Source organism: Suncus etruscus, chromosome 10 (genome assembly GCF_024139225.1).
Source record: "Suncus etruscus isolate mSunEtr1 chromosome 10, mSunEtr1.pri.cur, whole genome shotgun sequence".
Taxonomy (NCBI): domain Eukaryota; kingdom Metazoa; phylum Chordata; class Mammalia; order Eulipotyphla; family Soricidae; genus Suncus; species Suncus etruscus.
The window spans coordinates 72,985,669-73,005,768 of NC_064857.1; the positions used below are offsets into that span (position 1 = coordinate 72,985,669).

General features: G+C 41.6%; 1 protein-coding gene across 3 annotated transcripts in view; it reads right to left on the minus strand.

The window, feature by feature from the left end:
- Nucleotides 1–20,100, minus strand: part of WDR7 (WD repeat domain 7) — a 383,220-nt gene that overhangs the window by 309,776 nt on the left and 53,344 nt on the right. For all 3 annotated transcript variants that reach the window (XM_049782166.1, XM_049782164.1, XM_049782165.1), the window contains exons 10-12: nt 17,056–17,194; nt 16,568–16,831; nt 15,151–15,371 (exon numbers count right to left, since the gene is read on the minus strand). In XM_049782166.1, the coding sequence (XP_049638123.1) occupies nt 15,151–15,371; nt 16,568–16,831; nt 17,056–17,194 (624 nt within the window). The remainder of the gene's footprint in view (nt 1–15,150; nt 15,372–16,567; nt 16,832–17,055; nt 17,195–20,100) is intronic.

Here is a 20,100-nt window from a genome sequence, read left to right on the forward strand (position 1 = left end):
AAGAACTTAAAAACAAAAGCCTCGGGGGCAAGGGGGCATCAAGGAGCGATAGCACAACAGTAAGGCATTTGCCTCGAAAGCGATCTACCCAGAACTGACCCCAGTTCTATCTCCTGCATCCCAAATGGTACCCTGAGCCTACTGGGAGCAATTTCTGAAAAGAGAACTGGGAGTAATCCCTTATAAGCATTGCCAGGTGTGGCCCCAAAACAAACCAAAAACAAACGAACCAAACAACGTAACAACAAAAAACACAGAAGCCTCATTCATTTCTTTCCAGTCCTGGAAAAGCATGTCGGCTCCAAATCTCATGAACAATACACACACTCATTTAAGAAATTGTGTGATTACTCTTACTCTCAAAGTATTTATCTATCATCTACAGATGGATACATACGTATAGATTTACAGATCCATGTATATATCTCTGGGTCAATACATCACATACATTTGTAAAACATGCACAAAAACAGGTCTTTTCCATTTTCAAAGCAGGACTCCATGTTGAAATCAATTTGAGATAAAAAGGAACATCTTCCTAAAGCTCTTCCTAAGGTAATTACTTTATGTCAGCATTAGCCACTGCTTCAAAGTGCAAGGCCTCTCCGAGAGAGGCTCATGAATGATGGTAAGCAGAGAATCATGCGGTTATTAGTTAGCACACGATAACTGACACACCCTCCATGAGAGAAGGACCCCTTTAAGTACAGAACATGATCAAGAGGCCCATGGTAAATGTTTATTTTCTTGAGGGAGTATGGGAAAAGACAAATATAGAAGTTTTCATTTTCTTCCAGAACTTTGGGCTCATTCTCCCAGAGCCCCCTTAGCAATCATTGTTACCAACAAGATTTACAGAGTGTCCTCATGAGCATCTGTTGTGAGATATTAAAATAAGATAGTAAGGTACTAATATCCAGAGACAATAGAGATGAGGTCCAAAAGGACCAGTCCATGGTAGGAAGCTCTCCACAAAGAGTGGGAGAACTGCAGTTAGGACAGAGAAAGGACCACTAGGATAATGAGAGTTGGAAATGATCACTCTGGACAAGAACTGGGTGCTGAAAGGAGATATGGTGATTTGCATAATACCCCTTCAGAAGCAAGATTGCAAACCAGTATCTAAATGGGGAGAAGAGACAGAAGAAGAGGAGGAAGAAGAGGGGGAGGAGGAGGAGGAGAAGAAAGTTTGCCACCAAGGCAGTCAGAGGAAGAGGGGAGGTGAGAGGGAGGGAGAGAAATTGGGATCATAGATGGTAGGAAATATGCCATGGTGAACAACTATGGACAACTTTGTAACTGGAAAAAAAGCTGTTATGCATAACCCTGTAACCATTGTATTTAAATAAAATAATTAAAATAATAGTTTATTTTTACAGAACACAACATGTGTTCTGAGGCTTGAGCCTCCTCCCCAACTTGGCTATTACTTTACATGTGATAATCAGTCCATGTTTCAATCAATTCATGTTCAATTCCAATCAATTCACCTTATTGCCTGCAAAGCCACACACACCAAATAGCTAAGGCTATCTCAGCTAAAAGCAACTGAATATTTAGGCAAGAAAAAAGACAATGTTTGATTAAAAACAAAAACATAGGGTAAAAACAGAGAAGATGGGGCTGGAGAGATAGCACAGCGGTAGGGTGTTTGCCTTACAAGCAGCTGATCCAGGACGTATGTTGGTTCAAATCCTGACATCCCGTATGGTCCCTCATGCCTGCCACAGAGATTTCTGAGCACAGAGCCAGGGGTAATCCTAAGTGCTGCCAGGTCTGACCCAAAAATAAACAAACAAACAAACAAAACAAAACAAAACAAAGAACAGAGAAGATATGAACCAAAAAGAAAAAGGAAAAAAAAAAGCACATCCCAAGGTCAATTACTATTTTTCAACCTTAAATTTCTGATCCTAAACCAAGTCCGTTCCAATGAACTTGCCGGTAAATAACCCTTCCTGTACATTAGTGCTGAGGAGCAGAATCTGACATTCAGAACAGACCACCTAGGTCATGCAGCCTGACCCTGTGCATTTTACAAGACTCCGTTTTAAGCCATTCCCAGAAACCTCTTAAGTAACCTGTTCCTAAGCCTTGGCCGTGAATTACAGAAATGAGAGGCAGCTAGTTGATCCCATCCACAAGCTCTCCGGGGAAATGCTGCTGCTTTCCAACCATTCCTATTATAAATTATATATATTTTCCCTACTTTTGCTAATTTATCTTCTAAACTATTCCTTTTTTTTTCCATCCTATCATTTCAGAAGTAATTTCTTAACCACCCCAAATGTTTTTCGTCCTCTGAATATTCTCTAAGTGTAGCATGAGCACTGTTGTCTCTGCTTTTAAATATACTAATCACTAGACAAGCTATAAGTGACTGGCATTTTTGCACTCATAAATCAATCCCACTATTCTCTTAATCATTATTTCTTGTACTTCCCAGAACTCTTTCTATAAAACATAAATACGCCTTTAAGATGCATCATTTATTACTATTACATATACTACCTGAAAGGGTAAAAAGGCCTACAAATGTTGATTCATTTCCATATTTTCACAAAACTGGTTCTAAAAAGTTTTTCTGAAACCTTAGAACATTGTTAAAATAAAACATAGAGTTGTTTCCTTAATTGTTATTTTAGAAAATAATATGTGGCTGAATCATGTGGCTATTTATGCTCTAAATAAAACTAAGACTTTTAGGCACAGGTTTTATTATCTTCATTCATTCACTGTATATAAAAGATAAGGACCAGAAATATTGGACTGTGGGTAGGGTACTTGCCTTGCAAAGCAGCTGGGTTCAACCCAGAACCTTGCCAGGAGTAATCCCTTAGCACATAGCCAGGAGTAAGACATGCATACTGCCCAATGTGGCCAAAACAAAACAAAACAAAACAAAAATTATCTAGTATGCTACCTCAAATTCTTAAATGTATTCTTGAAATGTTAAAAACCATTATGGATAACTATGAGATTCTAAAAGTTATTCATAAAATCTCTCCAAGGAAAGCAACAAATAAAACTTTTTCACAGAGGCCAGGAAAGAGGAATAGTATAGCAGATAAGGCACTTGCTTTGCACACAGCCAACCTGTGATTAAACATAGCCTGTTTGATCCCCAGCATCCATCAAGCCTACCAGGAGTGATTCCGGGTGCAGGATCAGGAGAACGCCCTGGACACCACCAGATATGACTCAAATATATATATATATATATATATATATATATATATATATATATATATATATATATATAAACCAACAAACAAAAGGCAAAAAGAAATTTTTGCCCAAAAATACAATATTGGGGGAGAGGCAGTGGTGCAAACGGTAAGGCGTTTGCCTTGCACGCACTAACCTAGGACAGGCCCTGGTTTGATCCCATATGGTCCCCCAAGCCAGGAGTGATTTCTGAGCACATAGCCAGCCAGGAGTAACCCCTGAGTGTCACTGGGTGTGGCCCAAAAAGAAAAAAAAAATATATTGGGCCAACAAAGCTAGTACAATGAGCAGGGTACCTCTGTTGCTAAAAATGTTAAAACACATATGTTAAATTTACAAAACTGCAGTTACTTGAATTCTATTTTTTAGGCAATATATTGTAAATAAAAAAGATTCAAACCAAAAAGAAAAAAAATCATACTCCAGGAGGGAATAATTAATAGTGAACAAAAAAAAAAGAGATAAAATATTAGCAATCTGAGCAAAGAACAGTTAGTTCTCTAAAGAAAAATTTGAAATAAAGGAATCTGGAAAAACAGAATTTGGACTCTGATCCTACCAAGGGACATTCAAGGAGATAATTTGCTGACTATTTAAGTATGCAAGAAAATCATCTTTTCTTTGGTAAATCAACAGAGAAAATAGTCTAAATTGGGATAAAATCTTTCTTTTATCATTGTGTAGAGGTGATAATTTCTACATAGAGGCTGCATGCTTGGGATCAGGGTCAAACTGCCAACTGCAATCAAGACCACACTCAACTCTACTACGTGCTTCCTGGGTGCCTGGACAAGTTACTAAGGGGGCCTGACACAGCTAGTGCAATGCCCACAGCTCATAGAAGTGTCACCTGAACCATAGCAAACAAGGTACATGAAGAAAAGGCCCCATGTCATGATGTGCGTCTTGACACAGGGTGAGCAGACCTAACATTTCTTCACCATTATCATTATGATATGCCATAAATTCTAGCTTTTACATTTTAATTGTGTTTGTTTGTTTTTTAGTTTGGAGCCAAGTCCAGCAGTGCTCAGGGGTTACTCCTGGCTCTGTACTCAGAATTCACTCTTGGCAGACTTGAGGGACCAAATGGTATGCTGCAGATGGAACATGGGTTGGCCATGTGCAATGCAAATGCCCTCCTCACTGTACTATCACTCTGGCCCCAATTGTGTTTATTTTTGGATGGAGTTACCAGAATTTGGGTATTCACCAGGAAATCTGAAGACACCAGCTCAATTTAAAAATTAAAACAACATTTAGAGCCAGAGCCATAGTACAGTGGGTAGAGATTTGTCTTGCACGCAGTTAACTCAGGTTTAATCCCCAGCATCCCATATGGTTGTCCGAGCCAAACAGGAATGATTTCTGGGAGCAGAGCCAGGAGTAATCCCTGAGCGCCACTAGGTGTGGTCCAAAAACCAAATCAAACAAAAAAAACCAAGCAAATAAATAAAATAGGTCAAATCCCACCTGTTTTACAAATAATATAAATAAAAAGGAGGCAGTATAAAATATAATGATGATGGGGCCAGAGAGATAGCATGGAGGGTAAAGCGTTTGCCTTTCATGCAGAAGGTCATCGGATTGAATTCCGGCATCCTATATGGTCCCCCGAGCCTGCCAGGAGCGATTTCTGAGCATAGAGCCAGGAGTAACCCCTGAGCGATGCCGGGTGTGACCCAAAAACAAAACAAAACAAAACAAACAAAAAAAAAATATATATATATATATATAATGATGATTTTGATGAAACACAAGTATGTCTTTTTTTAGAGAGCAAGGCAGGTCATCAAATCTTCAGATTATAAAATTATTATTATTATTTTGGTTTTTGGGTCACACCTGGCAGCGCTCAGAGGTTATTACTGGCTCCTGGCAAGCTTGGGGGACCATATGGGATGCCAGGATTCGAACCATTGTCCTTTTGCATGCAAGGCAAATGCCCTACCTCCATGCTATCTCTCTGGCCCCAGATTATAAAATTATTTTAAGGTTTCTACCACCCCAAGAACTCAGTGTTGCCCTTTTTCCCTACTGACACACCAGCCAGCTGCCCGCAGTTACAGCTGAGCCCTAACCCCATGGAGAGCCAACATTCAGGAACAAATGTCTTCCTGAACAAAGGGCCTCCCCAAGAATCAGAGAGCACTGTGTAGTGGCCTGCCCCTCTGCTTTCTGCACCTAAAAGACACCCTCCATCTGACTGCTTGGTGGGGCCTCAACCTCTATTAACTTGAATCTTGTCCAAGATTCTATACTTGTGATGTAGCCACAGACTCAACTTTTTCTTTATCATATATTAAATGACGTCATGGACACTCATCCCTATTTTTCTAACAGAAGACACTGAAGGAATCAAGGAATTATTTCCCAGCAGAGAATTAACAGAAACATGCAGGCAACAGCCATCTCTGTGTCGAAATGAAGTGGGTTTGGGTTTGCTTTTTGCATCTAGAGCAAAGAACACAGACAGTCCTGACTTTCAGGGTCCGCAATTAAGCACAGAAGCTGTGCCACCCTTTAATTCATAAGAAAAGCAATAAATGGGGTCAAATTTCCCCCATTGATCCTCTGGAGTCCTGTTGCCAAAGGCTTTGCAAAAGGTAATGGTCCAGCCCTTCTATAATCTACCCGTGGGTTTCCAGAAAACAATGACACGGTTTGAACCACTGAGTGAGCTGAAAACCCCCAGCGAGCAGGAGAAGAGCATTATTAAAAAGCACAATTTCTAGGGAATTAAGGCAGAGTAAAACCTTTTTATCCAGTTCCTGTTTATTGAAACCTGTGTCTTGTGTAATAAAGAGATGCAACAGAAAATGGGCAGAAAGCAAGGACTGCGTCCTGATGTATGCCACCTCGGAAAGCACAACTACAGCGAGGAAACAAGGAAATGAAAAGCATGAAGAGCAGCGCCTGGTATGGAGCGAGGTAAACCTGCCATCAAGTCACTGTGGTGCTAGAAAGGAAAGAACAGATCGCCCACGCCCAGGCCTCTGTCACCCTAATGAGAATGCAGATGGCTACTGCCAGTCTGAAGACCAGCATGTCACAAATGTTACTAGACTTTCAAGATGTTAAGGAGCCTGCCAAAGCCCCTTCAAAGAGGTTGGAGAAAGTACAGTGGAAGGGCTCTGGCATTCAATCCTAAGCAGCATAAAGTTCCCTCAGTCTGCCAGGAGCAAACCCTGAGTACCACCAGGTACGTTTCCCTCACTCCCACCCCCTAACACACAAACACACACACACACACACACACACACACACACCCCTGAGCACCATCAGGTACACACACACACACCACACACACCACACACACACACACACACACACACACACACACACACACACACACACACACACCTGAGCACCATCAGGTATCAGTCTGCCAGGAGCAAACCCTGAGCACCACCAGGTACATTTCCCTCACTCCCACCCCCTAACACACACACACACACACACACCTGAGCACCATCAGGTATCAGTCTGCCAGGAGCAAACCCTGAGCACTACCAGGTACATTTCCCTCACTCCCACCCCCTAACACACACACACACACACACACACCTGAGCACCATCAGGTATCAGTCTGCCAGGAGCAAACCCTGAGCACTACCAGGTACGTTTCCCTCACTCCCACCCCCTAACACACACACACACACACACACACACACACACACACACACACACACACACACACACACACCCTAAAGTCCTTCCAAGATACAGACTCAGATCTACCTGGTTCTACAGACTCATTTCTCATGAAGGCCATTATTTTAGTCCATTATTTAGTTCATTATTTTAGCTCGATGTGCTTCACAAGAAAATTTCTTTCCCTTCCTTTATTTTATCAATGTTTTCAGAACAAACCACCTCTTTTAGAATTTATCTTCAAAACATTATTGATTAAATCATCATAAAAACTTGAAACATTGGGGCCAAGTGACAGCACAGCGGACAGGGAGCTTGCTTTGCTAGGTGATCAACCTGGGTTTAATCTCCAGCATCCCTGAGTACCACCAGGAGTGATTCTTGAGTGTATAGTCAGGAGTAAGTTCAGAGCATTTCCAGGTGTGGCCCAAAACCAAATAAAATAAAATATAAGCTATCAGAATAATCAATCATTGGTTTAATGATTTATGCTCTGTAAATAAAAAACAATGTCAAACATTTAGACCTGTTCTACATAGCTATTTACCAGTCCTAATAGAATACAATTAGTATATATGCATGTTAAGGGGAAAATTGGTGGCTATATAAACTATTCCTAAGCTTCTGAGCACAAACTAATAAGACCTATCCACAAACCTATAGGAGTTGCATATCTTGGGGCTATGGCAATATTACAGCTATTAGGACATTACCCTTGCATATGGCCAACTTGGGTTCAATCTCAGATACACCATATGGTCCTAGAGACTGCCAAGATTGATTCTTAAGCAACACAGGCATGGCTCCCAAACAAAACAAAACAAAACAAAACAAAAACTACCCAAAAAGTCACATGCCTTTTATAAAGCAACTAAATAAGCAAGAATTTATGCCAAGAAATGTGGCAGATGTGTGGACATATTAAGCTATATACTATTTTTTGCATGCCTTCTTGTCAATATGAAGGGCAAAATGAATGCAACTATCCTAAAATTTCTGACAAAATTAAATGAACTGGGGTTCTCTGGTTCTCTGGGGGCTGGAGCGGTGGCGCTATAGGTAAGGCGTCTGCCTTGCAAGCGCTAGCCTAGGATGGACCATGGTTTGATCCTGTTGTCCCATATGGTTCCCCCAAGCCAGGAGTGATTTCTGAGCGCATAGCCAGGAGTAACCCGTCAATGGGTGTGACCCAAAAACAAACAAACAGAAAAATTAAATGAACTGTAGAATGCCATTCAAAATGATGAGAATATCCTGAATGGCACAGAAAGCAAAGGGCCAGGGGTGGAGCTCAGCAGGGCACACTGCCTCCCTCCATGTGTGACATCCTGGGTTATGTTCCCAGCTCCATTAGGAACAAACAAAAGAAAAACAAAACAAAAAAAAAATAATAATCCTCAGAAAATACCTGGTAATCATGAGCCGAAGCAATAGTGCAGCAGGTAGATTGTTTGCCTTACATGCGGCCAACCTGGCGTTTCATAGGATCTCCAGAGCCTGCCAGGAGTAATTTCTGAGTGCAGAGCCCAGGAGTAACCCCTGAACTCTGCTGGAGGTGGATCACAAAACAAACAAACAGGAGCCAGAGAGATAGCACAGCGGTAAGGTGTTTGCCTTGCATGCAGAAGGATGGTGGTTCAAATCCCGGCATCCCATATGGTCCCCCGAGCCTTCCAGGTGCGATTTCTGAGCATAGAGCCAGGAGTAGACCCTGAGCGCTGCAGGGTGTGACCCAAAAGTCAAAAACCAAAAACAAAAAATACATGATAATCATAGAAAATAATGGTATCTTTTTTTTGCTGTTCTTTGTTTTAGTTTGGTTTAGTTTTGGAGGCCACATCCAGTGATGCACAGGAATTATTCCTGGCTATACACAGAGATTCCGGGAACCAAATGTGGGTTGACTGTGTGGAAGGTAAGTGCCTTGCCCACTATTGCCCTGGCTCAAGACACCATTTTTAAGAGAAAATAATCTTTAGAAAAATATCTGTATGTTAGGGGTCTGGAGCAATATCACAATAGGGAGGACTTTTGCATTACAGGCAGCACCCCATAGGTCCCCAAGCCTGCCAAGAGTAATTTCTGAGCACAGAACCAGGAGTAACCTGGTGAGGCCCAAAAACAAAAACAAAAGAAAAATATCGGTATTTTCTACAACAATGCTCTCTATTTCATTTTTCTAATGAATGTTGTGCTTTGGGGCCACACCTAGCAGTGCTGAGAGAATACTCCAATTGAATGCCTAGGGGATGTTTTTGGTGATGTGTATTCCAAGCATTTCTCTGTTTGGCTTTAGTGACTATGACCAACAATGCTTTCTTAATACAACATTTGAATTAATAACTAAATAAAGTACTGGTTTCAAGAGGTAAGCAAAATTTCATGCAAAAGCTGCAGCAAGTACTTTTTCAGAAACACAAATTTAAAGGTAACTTGTGATGGGGCCTGACAGATAGTACAGCAGGAAGGGCGCTTATCTTACATGCAACCAACCCAGTTCAATTCCTGGTATCCTGGGGTTATAGCTCAAGGGTAGAGCATTTGACTGCAATTTCTAGTATCCTATATGGTGCCCCAAGCACCATCAGGATAAATCCTGAGAGCAGAGCTAGTAACCCCTGAACATCACCAGGTGTGGCCCCAAAAGAAAAAAGATAAAATTTCAAAGGTAGTTGGCGCATTGCTCTAACAAGCTGTAAGCACTGGCCACACGACCACACATATTGTCACACTCATGTTGTCATAAATCTGTCCATAAAAACCAGAAATGTATCAATGAAGACACAAATTCAGATTTCCAGATTAGATTCCAGGTATTGCTGTTTTCCAAACCCGTGCTGCCCCCTTCTGGACACTTTGAAATTATGTGCTGTTCAAGGATGAGTAAGATGTAATAAGTGAAAGGTCTTCCTCTCTCTCTCTCCTCCCTCTCTCCTCTCTCTCTTCTCTCTTCTCTTCTTCTCTCCTCTCTCTCTTCTCTCTCCTCTCCTCTCTCTCTCTTATCTCTCTCTCTCTCTCTCTCTCTCTCTCTCTCTCTCTCTCTCTCTCTCTCTCTCAAAACTACACTAACAAGTAGCAACAAGTAGCAACAATGTTAAAGAATGAGAGAAGTAGAATGCCCGTGGAGAATACAGGCATGGGTGGGGGAGGAGGGGGGTATTGGTGGTGGGACTGTTGCACTGGGGTACTCTGTTTATGGCTGAAACCCAACTATGAACATGCTTCTAATTATGGTGCTTAAATAAAGATTTATTAAAAAAAAAAAAAAAGAAGAGGAAGGAAGGAAGGAATGAAGGAAGGAAGGAAGGAAGGAAGGAAGGAAGGAAGGAAGGAAGGAACGAATGAAGGAAGAAACGAAGGAAGGAAGGAAGGAAGGAAGGAAGGAAGGAAGGACCGACCTAAAGAATCTAGCCTCCGTGCATGCTAGTGGGAGAAGCATGACTGGCATTAACTTAGTTATTTTGAAACATTTCTAAAAATTCTGCTCCAAGCGGTTCGATCCCCCGGCGTCCCATATGGTCCCCACAAGCCAGGGGCAATTTCTAAGCGCTTAGCCAGAAGTAACCCCTGAGCATCAAAGGGTGTGGCCCCCCCAAAAAAAAGACATGACAGTAAATGTACATATGTATTGACTGTATGTATGTATTGATGAAAATTTAATGGTAGTTAAAAGTTTTGCAGCTTCTTAATATGGCCTGTGTGGGGCAGGGAGATAGGAAAAGGGCCGAGTTCTGCTGGATCAGGGGCCTCCCAAATGCTGAGCATGCACTCTACCAGCCACATGCTCTCTCAGCCCCCAGAAAACTTGCATTAAAAAAAATTGGGGGAGGGCCCGGAGAGATAGTACAGCGGCGTTTGCCTTGCAAGCAGCCGATCCAGGACCAAAGGTGGTTGGTTCGAATCCCGGTGTCCCATATGATCCCCCCTGTCTGCCTGAGCAGACAGCCAGGAGTAGCCCCTGAGCACCGCCGGCCGGGTGTGACCCAAAAACCAAAAAAAAAAAAAAAAAAATTGGGGGGAGGGGGCACTGCAGCGATAGCATAGCGGGTAAGGTGTTTATCTTGCACAAAGCCAATCCAGGTTTGCTCACTTGCATCCCATATGGTCCCCCAAACCACCAAGAATGATTCCTGAGCACAGAGCCATGAGTAACCCCTGAGCACCACCAGGAGTAGCCCCCCAAAAAACAATAAAAAAGTAAAACAAAAACTTCATTAAAATAAAAATAAACCTATTTAATTTAGGCAAGCCCCCATACTACACTATTTAACACTATTTTTCATATAAGAACAAATCAATTTATTAATTAAGTCTTCCATTAATAAAATAGTTTTTGGGGGGTTTTTTTTTGGTTTTTTGTTTTGTTTTTTTTTTTTTTTGCTAAAAATCAAGAATATCAGGGACTAGGGATGGTAAAGCACAAGTATAATGTATGTAAGATCCGGATTTGATCTCCACACTATAAACATAAAAAAAAGTAAGTATAAAGAATCACTAAAAGTAACGCTGATCTATAACAAGAAATTTAGAAAACATTTTGGAAAAAGGACGTTAAAATTTCAGAAATGAAGGAGTGGAAAAAGCAAACTAAGAAACATGTCTTATAGGGGACATATCCATGTCCCCTATATTTTGCTGAGCCTATGCAAACAATTTCCACACTAACACTGTCTTTGCTGTGCTCCTTTGACTCATCCTTAATGAAATAATGTATTATGATCAATTGTGTCAACAATACTATAGCTTTTAATGTTAAAGGAGTTGCATAAATTTTGTGGCTATGGATTGCTTTGTGTACTGCTAAGAAATGTTATAATGTACTACAATCTGGGGGCTAAAGGGACAAAGTAAATATGCATGCATTTTGTTTTATTTTTCTTTATGTTTTTTTGGTAAAAAAGTAAAAAAAATTTTTTAAAAAGAAACAAGTACATATTAAGAATGAGAGCAATTGTGTCTAAGCACTGGGTGGCTCTGGAAAAAGGCAAAGTGCCTTTTTAGGCGTGCCTAATCTGACTGCTGCAAACAGGATTTCATTCCTTCACTGTCTTCGTAAGCAAGAAGATAAACAATGACCTTTGCTTAGCACTTGTTCTTAATGACCTTCAATATTTTGGAAATAAGAACTATAACCATAAAATAAAAAAAATATTCATCTTGTACATTCTTAGGATTCTGCTACAAAGAATGACACTGGGCCCATTTCCTAGGGAACAATTCAGATACTTAAAGCAGTCCAGGACGCTGCAAGCGCTGATCTCAGGAAGAGGACCATTTGTTGAGCAGTTATTTAGCCTTTATCAAGTTCTTTATTTTTTAGTAATCAACAAGGTTCTTTTCTCTTTAAACCCATTAGCTGATGCACCTAAGTCTACCAGCTAAATGAGCAGGTTATTAACTAGGCAGCCATTATTCACTTGTTAAATTATCACAGCGCTAAAAACAAGTTACTTTCTCTTCATCAGGACCTTTAGATGTCCATTAGGAATAAGAAAATCCTTATTGTTAAGTCTACAATGAGCAAATTACATCATTTTCCATACATCAGTCTTATTGTCTGTGTCTCTCTTCCTTAGTTGTCCAGATACTACACACTATTTGTTTGACTCTGATCTAGTCACGATGTGCCCTTTCACTATCCAGCAGGATGCATGTCTATTTTACTTGCAGCAATGTAGGGAGCCAGATTCTCCCTCACAGTCTTGGCATAAGCACAGCCATCTTGTAGCAAACTGCCATTTTCTAACAGGCCTGTCCTTTAATTGAGCTATACATTGTGTACGTGCCAACTGGCCATGAGATGACGCAGATCAAAAGAACCATAAGGTCACACTCTTCTGGCTCAGGAAACTCAGACCTATAGATAGAGCATTTGGTGTGATAATAGGATGTTCCTCAGGAAACTTGTTTTAAATTAACAGGCACATGCCAAACCTATTGAACTGCATGATGACAAATGCTTGCTTGACAAATGTTTGCACTGTGCCCTCCTCTCTTTGTGTAAAAACTATATAAGTCATGGCATTTCAAAAATAAATCGACGCCATAATCAGAATCCTTGGTGGTCCCCTTTTCCTTTTCAGGTGAAGACCCTTTCCACGACCATGAATAAATTGAAGCTGCTGGCCGGCACACAGCAATTTTTTTTTTTTTTTTTTTTTTTTGGTTTTCGGGCCACATCTGGTGACGCTCAGGGGTTACTCCTGGCTATGTGCTCAGAAATCACTTCTGGCTTGGGGGACCATATGGAATGCCGGGGGATCGAACCATGGTCCGTCCATAGGTTAGCATGTGCAAGGCAGACATCCTACCACTTGTGCCACTGCACAGGCCCTGCTGCAAATTATTTTTAAAGGCCATTGACCCAGAAATATTTTATTATATTAAACACAAGCTTTAATTAATTAATGTTATTGGGCCATACCCAGCAGCACCAGAAGTTGCTTCTGCCTCTGCACTCAGAAATTACTCCTGGCAGGCTTGGGAGGACTATATGGAATGCCAGGGATTGAACGTAAGTCAGCTACAAGCAAGACAAACGCCCTCCCCCCTGTGCTATTGCTCAGTCCCAATGCCAGCTTTATTTTTTAAAAAGAAATCAGAAAAAAGGGGCTGCAGGGGCCGAAGTGGTGGTACAGTGGTAAGGCATCTGCGTTGCCTGCACTTGCCTAGGATGAATGTGGTTTGATCCCCTGGCGTCCCATATGGTCCCCCAAACCTGGAGCAATTTCTGAGTGCATAGCCAGGAGTAACCCCTGAGCATCACTGGGTGTGGCCCAAAAAACAAAACAAAACAAGGGGCCAGAACAGTGGCACAAGCCGTAAGGTGTCTGCCTTGCATGTGCTAGCCTAGGACGGACTGAGGTTCGATCCCCTGGCATCCCATATGGTCCCCAAGACAGAAGACAGAAGTGATTTCTGAGCACATAGCCAGGAGTGTCTCCTGAGCGTCACCAGGTGTGGCCCAAAAACAAAAACAATAAAAAAAAATCAGAAAATGTTTTCATATATACATTTATAGGTTAAAAATTACCTATAGTAGTATAGCTCAAACTGATATGACTTTATGTAAACCATTACAAATGCTCCCTTTAATCATTTGGTAATAAATCCATCACAGACTTAACTACTAAAAGTTTTTCATATTGAGATATTTCTTTGGTCCCAATGGAGTATTTGGGGAGGTAGTACCACACCCAACTCAGTGATGAGGGGGACCGTTTGAGGATGGGTACTGAGCACTGAATTTGGATCCCTGAGTGCAAAGAAATGTGTTCAGCCCATTGAGCTATCTCTCTGGCCCTTATTCTTAAATTTTCCTAGGATTTCAACAACAAGTGTTGGGGTCTTTTTAATATGAGTCAATTTACATATATGCCATTAAGTAAGTCATTTGCTTCCATAGTTCAAGTACCAAACTTTCCAACCTCTTTTTTTTTTTTTCCTTTTTTTCTTTCTGGGCCATACCCATTGGTGCTCAAAGCTTACTCCTGGTTCTGTATTTGAGAATTACTCTTGGCCATGCAGGACACCATATGGGATCTAGATATCAAACCCAAGAGAACTGTGAGCAAGGCAAACGCACTACCTACCGTATTATCACTCTGTCTCCCTTTTCAAAATCTTTATCATTGCCTTTCCTATTCACCCTGTCACAGTATTTACTTATATAAACTATACCAAGAAAAAGAATTACTTTACAAAAGGTAAAAAGTACTTGCAACTCAGACAGACCTGAAAATAATAAGACTGTGTTTCGGAGAATATGTAAACTATTTCAAAACAGGACAATGGAAACTCCATGCAATTTTATTATGATGAGTCAGAAACTTTCTGCTTAGAAGCTTCCAACCAGAAACATTATGTGCAACTCCTACTTCACTAGGTCCAAGAGTCATCAGAAAAAAACTTTGCCTAAATGTTATCACCACTATTATGCATTTTAAAGGGGACAGAGAGATAGCATGGAGGTAAGGCATTTGCCTTGCATGCAGAAGATGGTGGTTCAAATCCCAGCATCCCATATGGTCCCCCAAGTCTGCCAGGAGTGATTTCTGAGCATAGAGCCAGGAGTAATCCCTGAGCACTGTGTGTGTGACCCAAACTCCCCCAAAAAATAAAAACAAAACTATGCATTTTAAAATTGAGAGGCATTTATCCCTTCTCTCATGAAACTGTTTTCTGATATACAAGATTTCATTTCTACTCCCGCTGACTGCCTCCTATCTTGCATCTACATGATGAAATAAGCTTTGATGATCAACTTACACTACAGTTTTCAGGTGGAACTAGAAGCTGAGTAATCTCACCACCGTGCACACAGAAGATATGCTTCATTTCTCCAGAAAATATGTCCCAAATAATGACTGAAAAATCCACACCTCCAGACACCAGGTATCTTTGATCGTAACGAGCTGAGACCTGATGAGGATACAGCAAACACGTGACTTTGTTCCGATGGCCACGGAGCGTCCTATGAGGCGGCCAACCTGTGAATGAGGGTCCGGGTTGAAAATGGAAAATTCACATCTGACAGTCTCAAACATAAAGGCAACTGTGAAGCATCAGAATATCTATCAATATGATCTCAGTCCAATACAGAAGCACTTGGCATGTGACTAATTCAGATTTAGATGGGCCCTAAATGCAAAACATACTGGCGATTTACAAGACAGTGGGGGGGAAAGAAGGTAAAATGCCTCATTAGTTGTTTTTCAACTAACTACAAGGTGAAATAAAAAAAACTTTGTTTGGCTACAATGGATGAAATAAAATAGATCATTAAAATTAATGTTACCTTGCTTTTATGTGTTTGTTTTCTAATGTGACTATTAAAAAATGACATGCTACTTTATACAGGTCAGCACTGTCCCCCAAAAATCACCAGTATAATATTTTATTTCTTATTTGATTGTTTGGTTTTGATTTGGAGGCCACACCCAGCGGTGCTCAGGAATTGCTACTGGCAATGTTGGGGGAAAATATGGACCAGCAAGGATAGAAACTGGGTTGGCCACATGCAAGGTAAATGCCCTACCTGCTGTGCTATCACTCCAGTCCCTTATTTTTTTGTTTGCTTGCTTGTTTCTTTTGGCCACATCTAGTCGTGCTCAGAGGATATGCCTGGCTCTGTACTCAGGAATATCTCCTGCTGATTTTGTATGGCAAGTTCCCAAGCCCACTGTACTATTTATTGCTCCAGCCTTCCATATAATATTTTATAAACTAATAGAGGTTTTGATGAACTGTAAAAAGATTTTTATAAGTCATAGGTAGAAGTAATAATAAATATGGGGCCGGTGAGGTGGCGCTAGAGGTAAGGGGTCTGCCTTGCAAGCGCTAGCCAAGGAAGGACCGAGGTTCGATCCCCCGTCGTCCCATATGGTCCCCCCAAGCCAGGGGCAATTTCTGAGCGCTTAACCAGGAGTAACTCCTGAGCATCAAATGGGTGTGGCCCGAAAAACCAAAAAAAAAATAATAATAATAAATAAATAAATGGACCCCAACAGCAATCGATAAGATAAAATTATCTGTTTCTTGGGTATTTCACACCCTGCTGGCTAAACCCCATGGACTACAGGGCACACCACGGCCATCACAAAACTGGTTTACCAGCGTGCAGACACGTGTCTCCCAGCTGCAGAGTATCCCCCCCCCCCCCCCGACATGGGGAGCACGGCTGTACCTCTGCGGAGCATGTGCTCCCCCTGCAACAGCTGCACGATGGCCGTCTGCGTGGCGGGCACGATGACAATGCTACCGTCCTCACGACCACACACAAGCCGCCCATGGGCTGGGATGTACACACTGGCCGTCACCTTCAGAGGCTCCTGACTAGTGGGAATCATGCTCAGCTGATCTATGATTCCCGCGGGGCAAGGGCTGAGTCTGTCGAAGGCCTCTTGCAAACTCACGGAAGTTGTCACTCGCAGTTCCCTGGAGGTCTTATCTTGTATAAATAAAAAAGAAAAACAGTAATGCAAGTTAGAGAAACCAACACAGTCAAAGAAATGCAGGGATGCCAGATTCGGTAACGTACCAAAGAGTAGACAGACTTGTCGTCAACACCAATTCAAAGAAGAGAATAACACAGGTGCATTATCAACACCTCAGTGAGTGGTGTTTGGATTGTTAAAAGAATTGAAAAATAGCTGCATGGTTTGTACGTATTACCTTCACCTTTCTTTTTGTGGGGAGTGTCTGAGATGCTCCAAATATTCAATCTTCCAGAAGAATCGCCCTGAATTAATAGTTTATGGATGGATTCCTTGCCTCCATAGAAGAATCGCGTAACAGGAGGACAAATGAGCAACTGCCCGGGAGGAGAAAATAAACAAATTCAAATATATTTAAATAGTTTCTAACTAAAATATTACGGATGTTAACTTTTTTTTTTCAGATAAAGATACTAAGCGCTTTGTTTCAAATTTTATAGATTAACATACACATCAACTAATATTCTAAATTAAATTTTTGGGGTTTTTTCTAGACTTAGTATTCACAGGCTTTTTTCCCTGCTTTACAAACAACTGATGTGCACCACAACAATGTAATTTATTTTAATTCTATTATTAAATAATTAATATACATGAACCACTCTTTACCAAAAAAAAAAAAAAGTCTTGGCTTGAAAGTCAAAAGAGTACTCCCAAAATAGTACAGGAAAAGTTAAGGTATTTGATTCCATCCCACTAAGCCTACTTTGAATTCTGAGCACAGAGCTAGGAACAGCCCTTGAACCCTTCTGAGCTTTAAATGCTCAAAATATAAATAAAAGAAACAGGGCCCGGAGAGATAGCACAGCGGGGGCGTTTGCCTTGCAAGCAGCCAATCCAGGACCAAAGGTGGCTGGTTCGAATCCCGGTGTCCCATATGGTCCCCCGTGCCTGCCAGGAGCTATTTCTGAGCAGACAGCCAGGAGTAACCCCTGAGCACTGCCGGGTGTGGCCCAAAAACAAAACAAAACAAAACAAAAAAAAAAGAAACATTAATTCCAAAACCAAGGGAGAAAAAATATTAAAAGAAGATACTAGCAGGGGCCAGAGTGGTAGCACAACAGTAATGTTTGCCTTGCACGAGGCTGGCCCAGGATGGATGCACCCTGGATCCCTGGCACCCCATATGGTCCAAGCCAGGAGTGATTTCTGAGCACAAAGCCAGAAGTAATCGCTGATGCTGCAAGGTATGGCCCCACCCCACCCCCAAAAAGAAGAAGATAATAGCAGCAAACTTAAGTTTCTGATCTTGTTTGACTAGAGAATTTTAATTGGGTTTTTTCTCTCCAATGAGTTATTTAACATATTACATAATAAATTTGAATCTAGCCTGGTATGTTAACCATAAACTTCCAGGAGCAAAAGATGTTTATTATGGTATTCATAGATTTTTTTTTCTTTGTTAAGAAGGAGTTAGGATAGTTCATTTTTGTTGTCATTTTCTATTTGTTCTTTGGTGACAGGAATCCAACCAAAGATGTTGGGTATGCAAGGCAAGGCTCTACCACTGAGTATGACCCAGACCAGCACACTTCATTTTGGAGACAATTACTCCACCAGAATACTTGAGTCTTTGATGACTTCCTTCAAAAGTATGAAAAAGTGGGGCCGGCAAGGTGGCACTAGAGGTAAAGTGTCTGCCTTGCAAGCACTAGCCAAAGAAGGACCGAGGTTCTATTCCCCCCCCCCACCCCGCGTCCCATATGGTCCCCCAAGCCAGTGGCAATTTCTGAGCGCTTAGCCAGGAGTAACCCCTGAGCATCAAACAGGTGTGGCCCGAAAAACCAAAAAAGAAAAAAGTATAAAAAGGCCTGGAGGTCCAGCACAGAGGCCTCAAGCTCCTGCCAGTTAAGTTTATGGTCATAAGTTCAAAACCCCAAGGTCCACTCACACTGAGCAGGATCCTATGTTGCTACTTGAACCTGGCGGTTGTATTGTCTATGACACCCAGTGACACAACTGATTTTCAGCCTTACATGACCAGAAAGGTCAGCACCACAAAGAGGAGTGCCAGGGGCCAGAGAGTAAGTCAGTGAATGGATAAGGCCTTGCACCTGGCTTGCCTGGGTTAGCTCCTCAGCACTCTATAGGAGTGATTCCAAGCCTTGCAAGGAGTGATTCCTGAGCATAACTGGGTATGGGCCACAAACCAAACCAAAACAAAACAAAACAAAAAAACATATTAAAGGCCTGAAATTTAAATGAATATGTGGTTTTTGTTTTTTCTTATATATTTGGTTTGTGAGCTATAACCAATTTTGCTCATGGATCACTCCTAGCTCTGTGCTTAGGGATCACTACTAGTGATGCTCAGGGGATCTCTGATCTTGGGAATAAAACTAGGGTTTGCCAAATGCAAGGAAAGTGCCTTACTCTTTGTACTGTCTCTCTCTTGCTCCTTATGTATGTATGCTTTATTATGTATGGGCAAGCTATTATGCTTTTTTTTTGTTTTTTGGGCCACACCCAGCAGTGCTCAGGGGTTTCTCCTGGCTGTCTGCTCAGAAATAGCTCCTGGCAGGCACAGGGGACCATACGGGACACAGGGATTCGAACCAACCACCTTTGGTCCTGGATCAGCTGCTTGCAAGGCAAACACCGCTGTGCTATCTCTCCGGGCCCGCTATTATGCTTTTAATTAGAAATGACAGTCTAAAGGACAGCTAATAAGAATTCCAGTTAATATTAACTCCAAATCAAACCTTCTTTCTGCTTAAGGAGTTAAGCTGAATGTCCAATAAAAAGTGAAGCTACATTTCAAATTTAAATTGACACGAAGCATGTTTACAGAAATCATAATAAAATTTTTGTTTGGTTTTCTATTTGTTTCTGGGTTAGTTTTTGGGCCACAGTAAGAACATTGAGGTGCTGGCTCTGTGCTCATGACTGACTCCTGGAAGTATTTGGAGGATAAAATGTGGTGCCAGGAATTTGAACAGGCATCAGTGGGGTGTAAGGTGACTGCCTTAACCCCTCTCTGGTACCTAAAACTTTTTTGGGGGGGGAGGGGTCACACTTGGTGATGCTCAGGGGTTAATCCTGGCTTGTGCTCAGAAATCAGCCCTGGCAGGCTCAGGGAACCATATGGGATGCCGGGATACGAACCACCGTCCTTCCCGTCCTGTTTACTGCTGTGCTATCTCTCTGGCCCCTAAAACTTATTTTTATAGAGAAAAATTGTTGTTGTTCCAGCCTTTATGAAAAACAATACAGAGATTTCTCA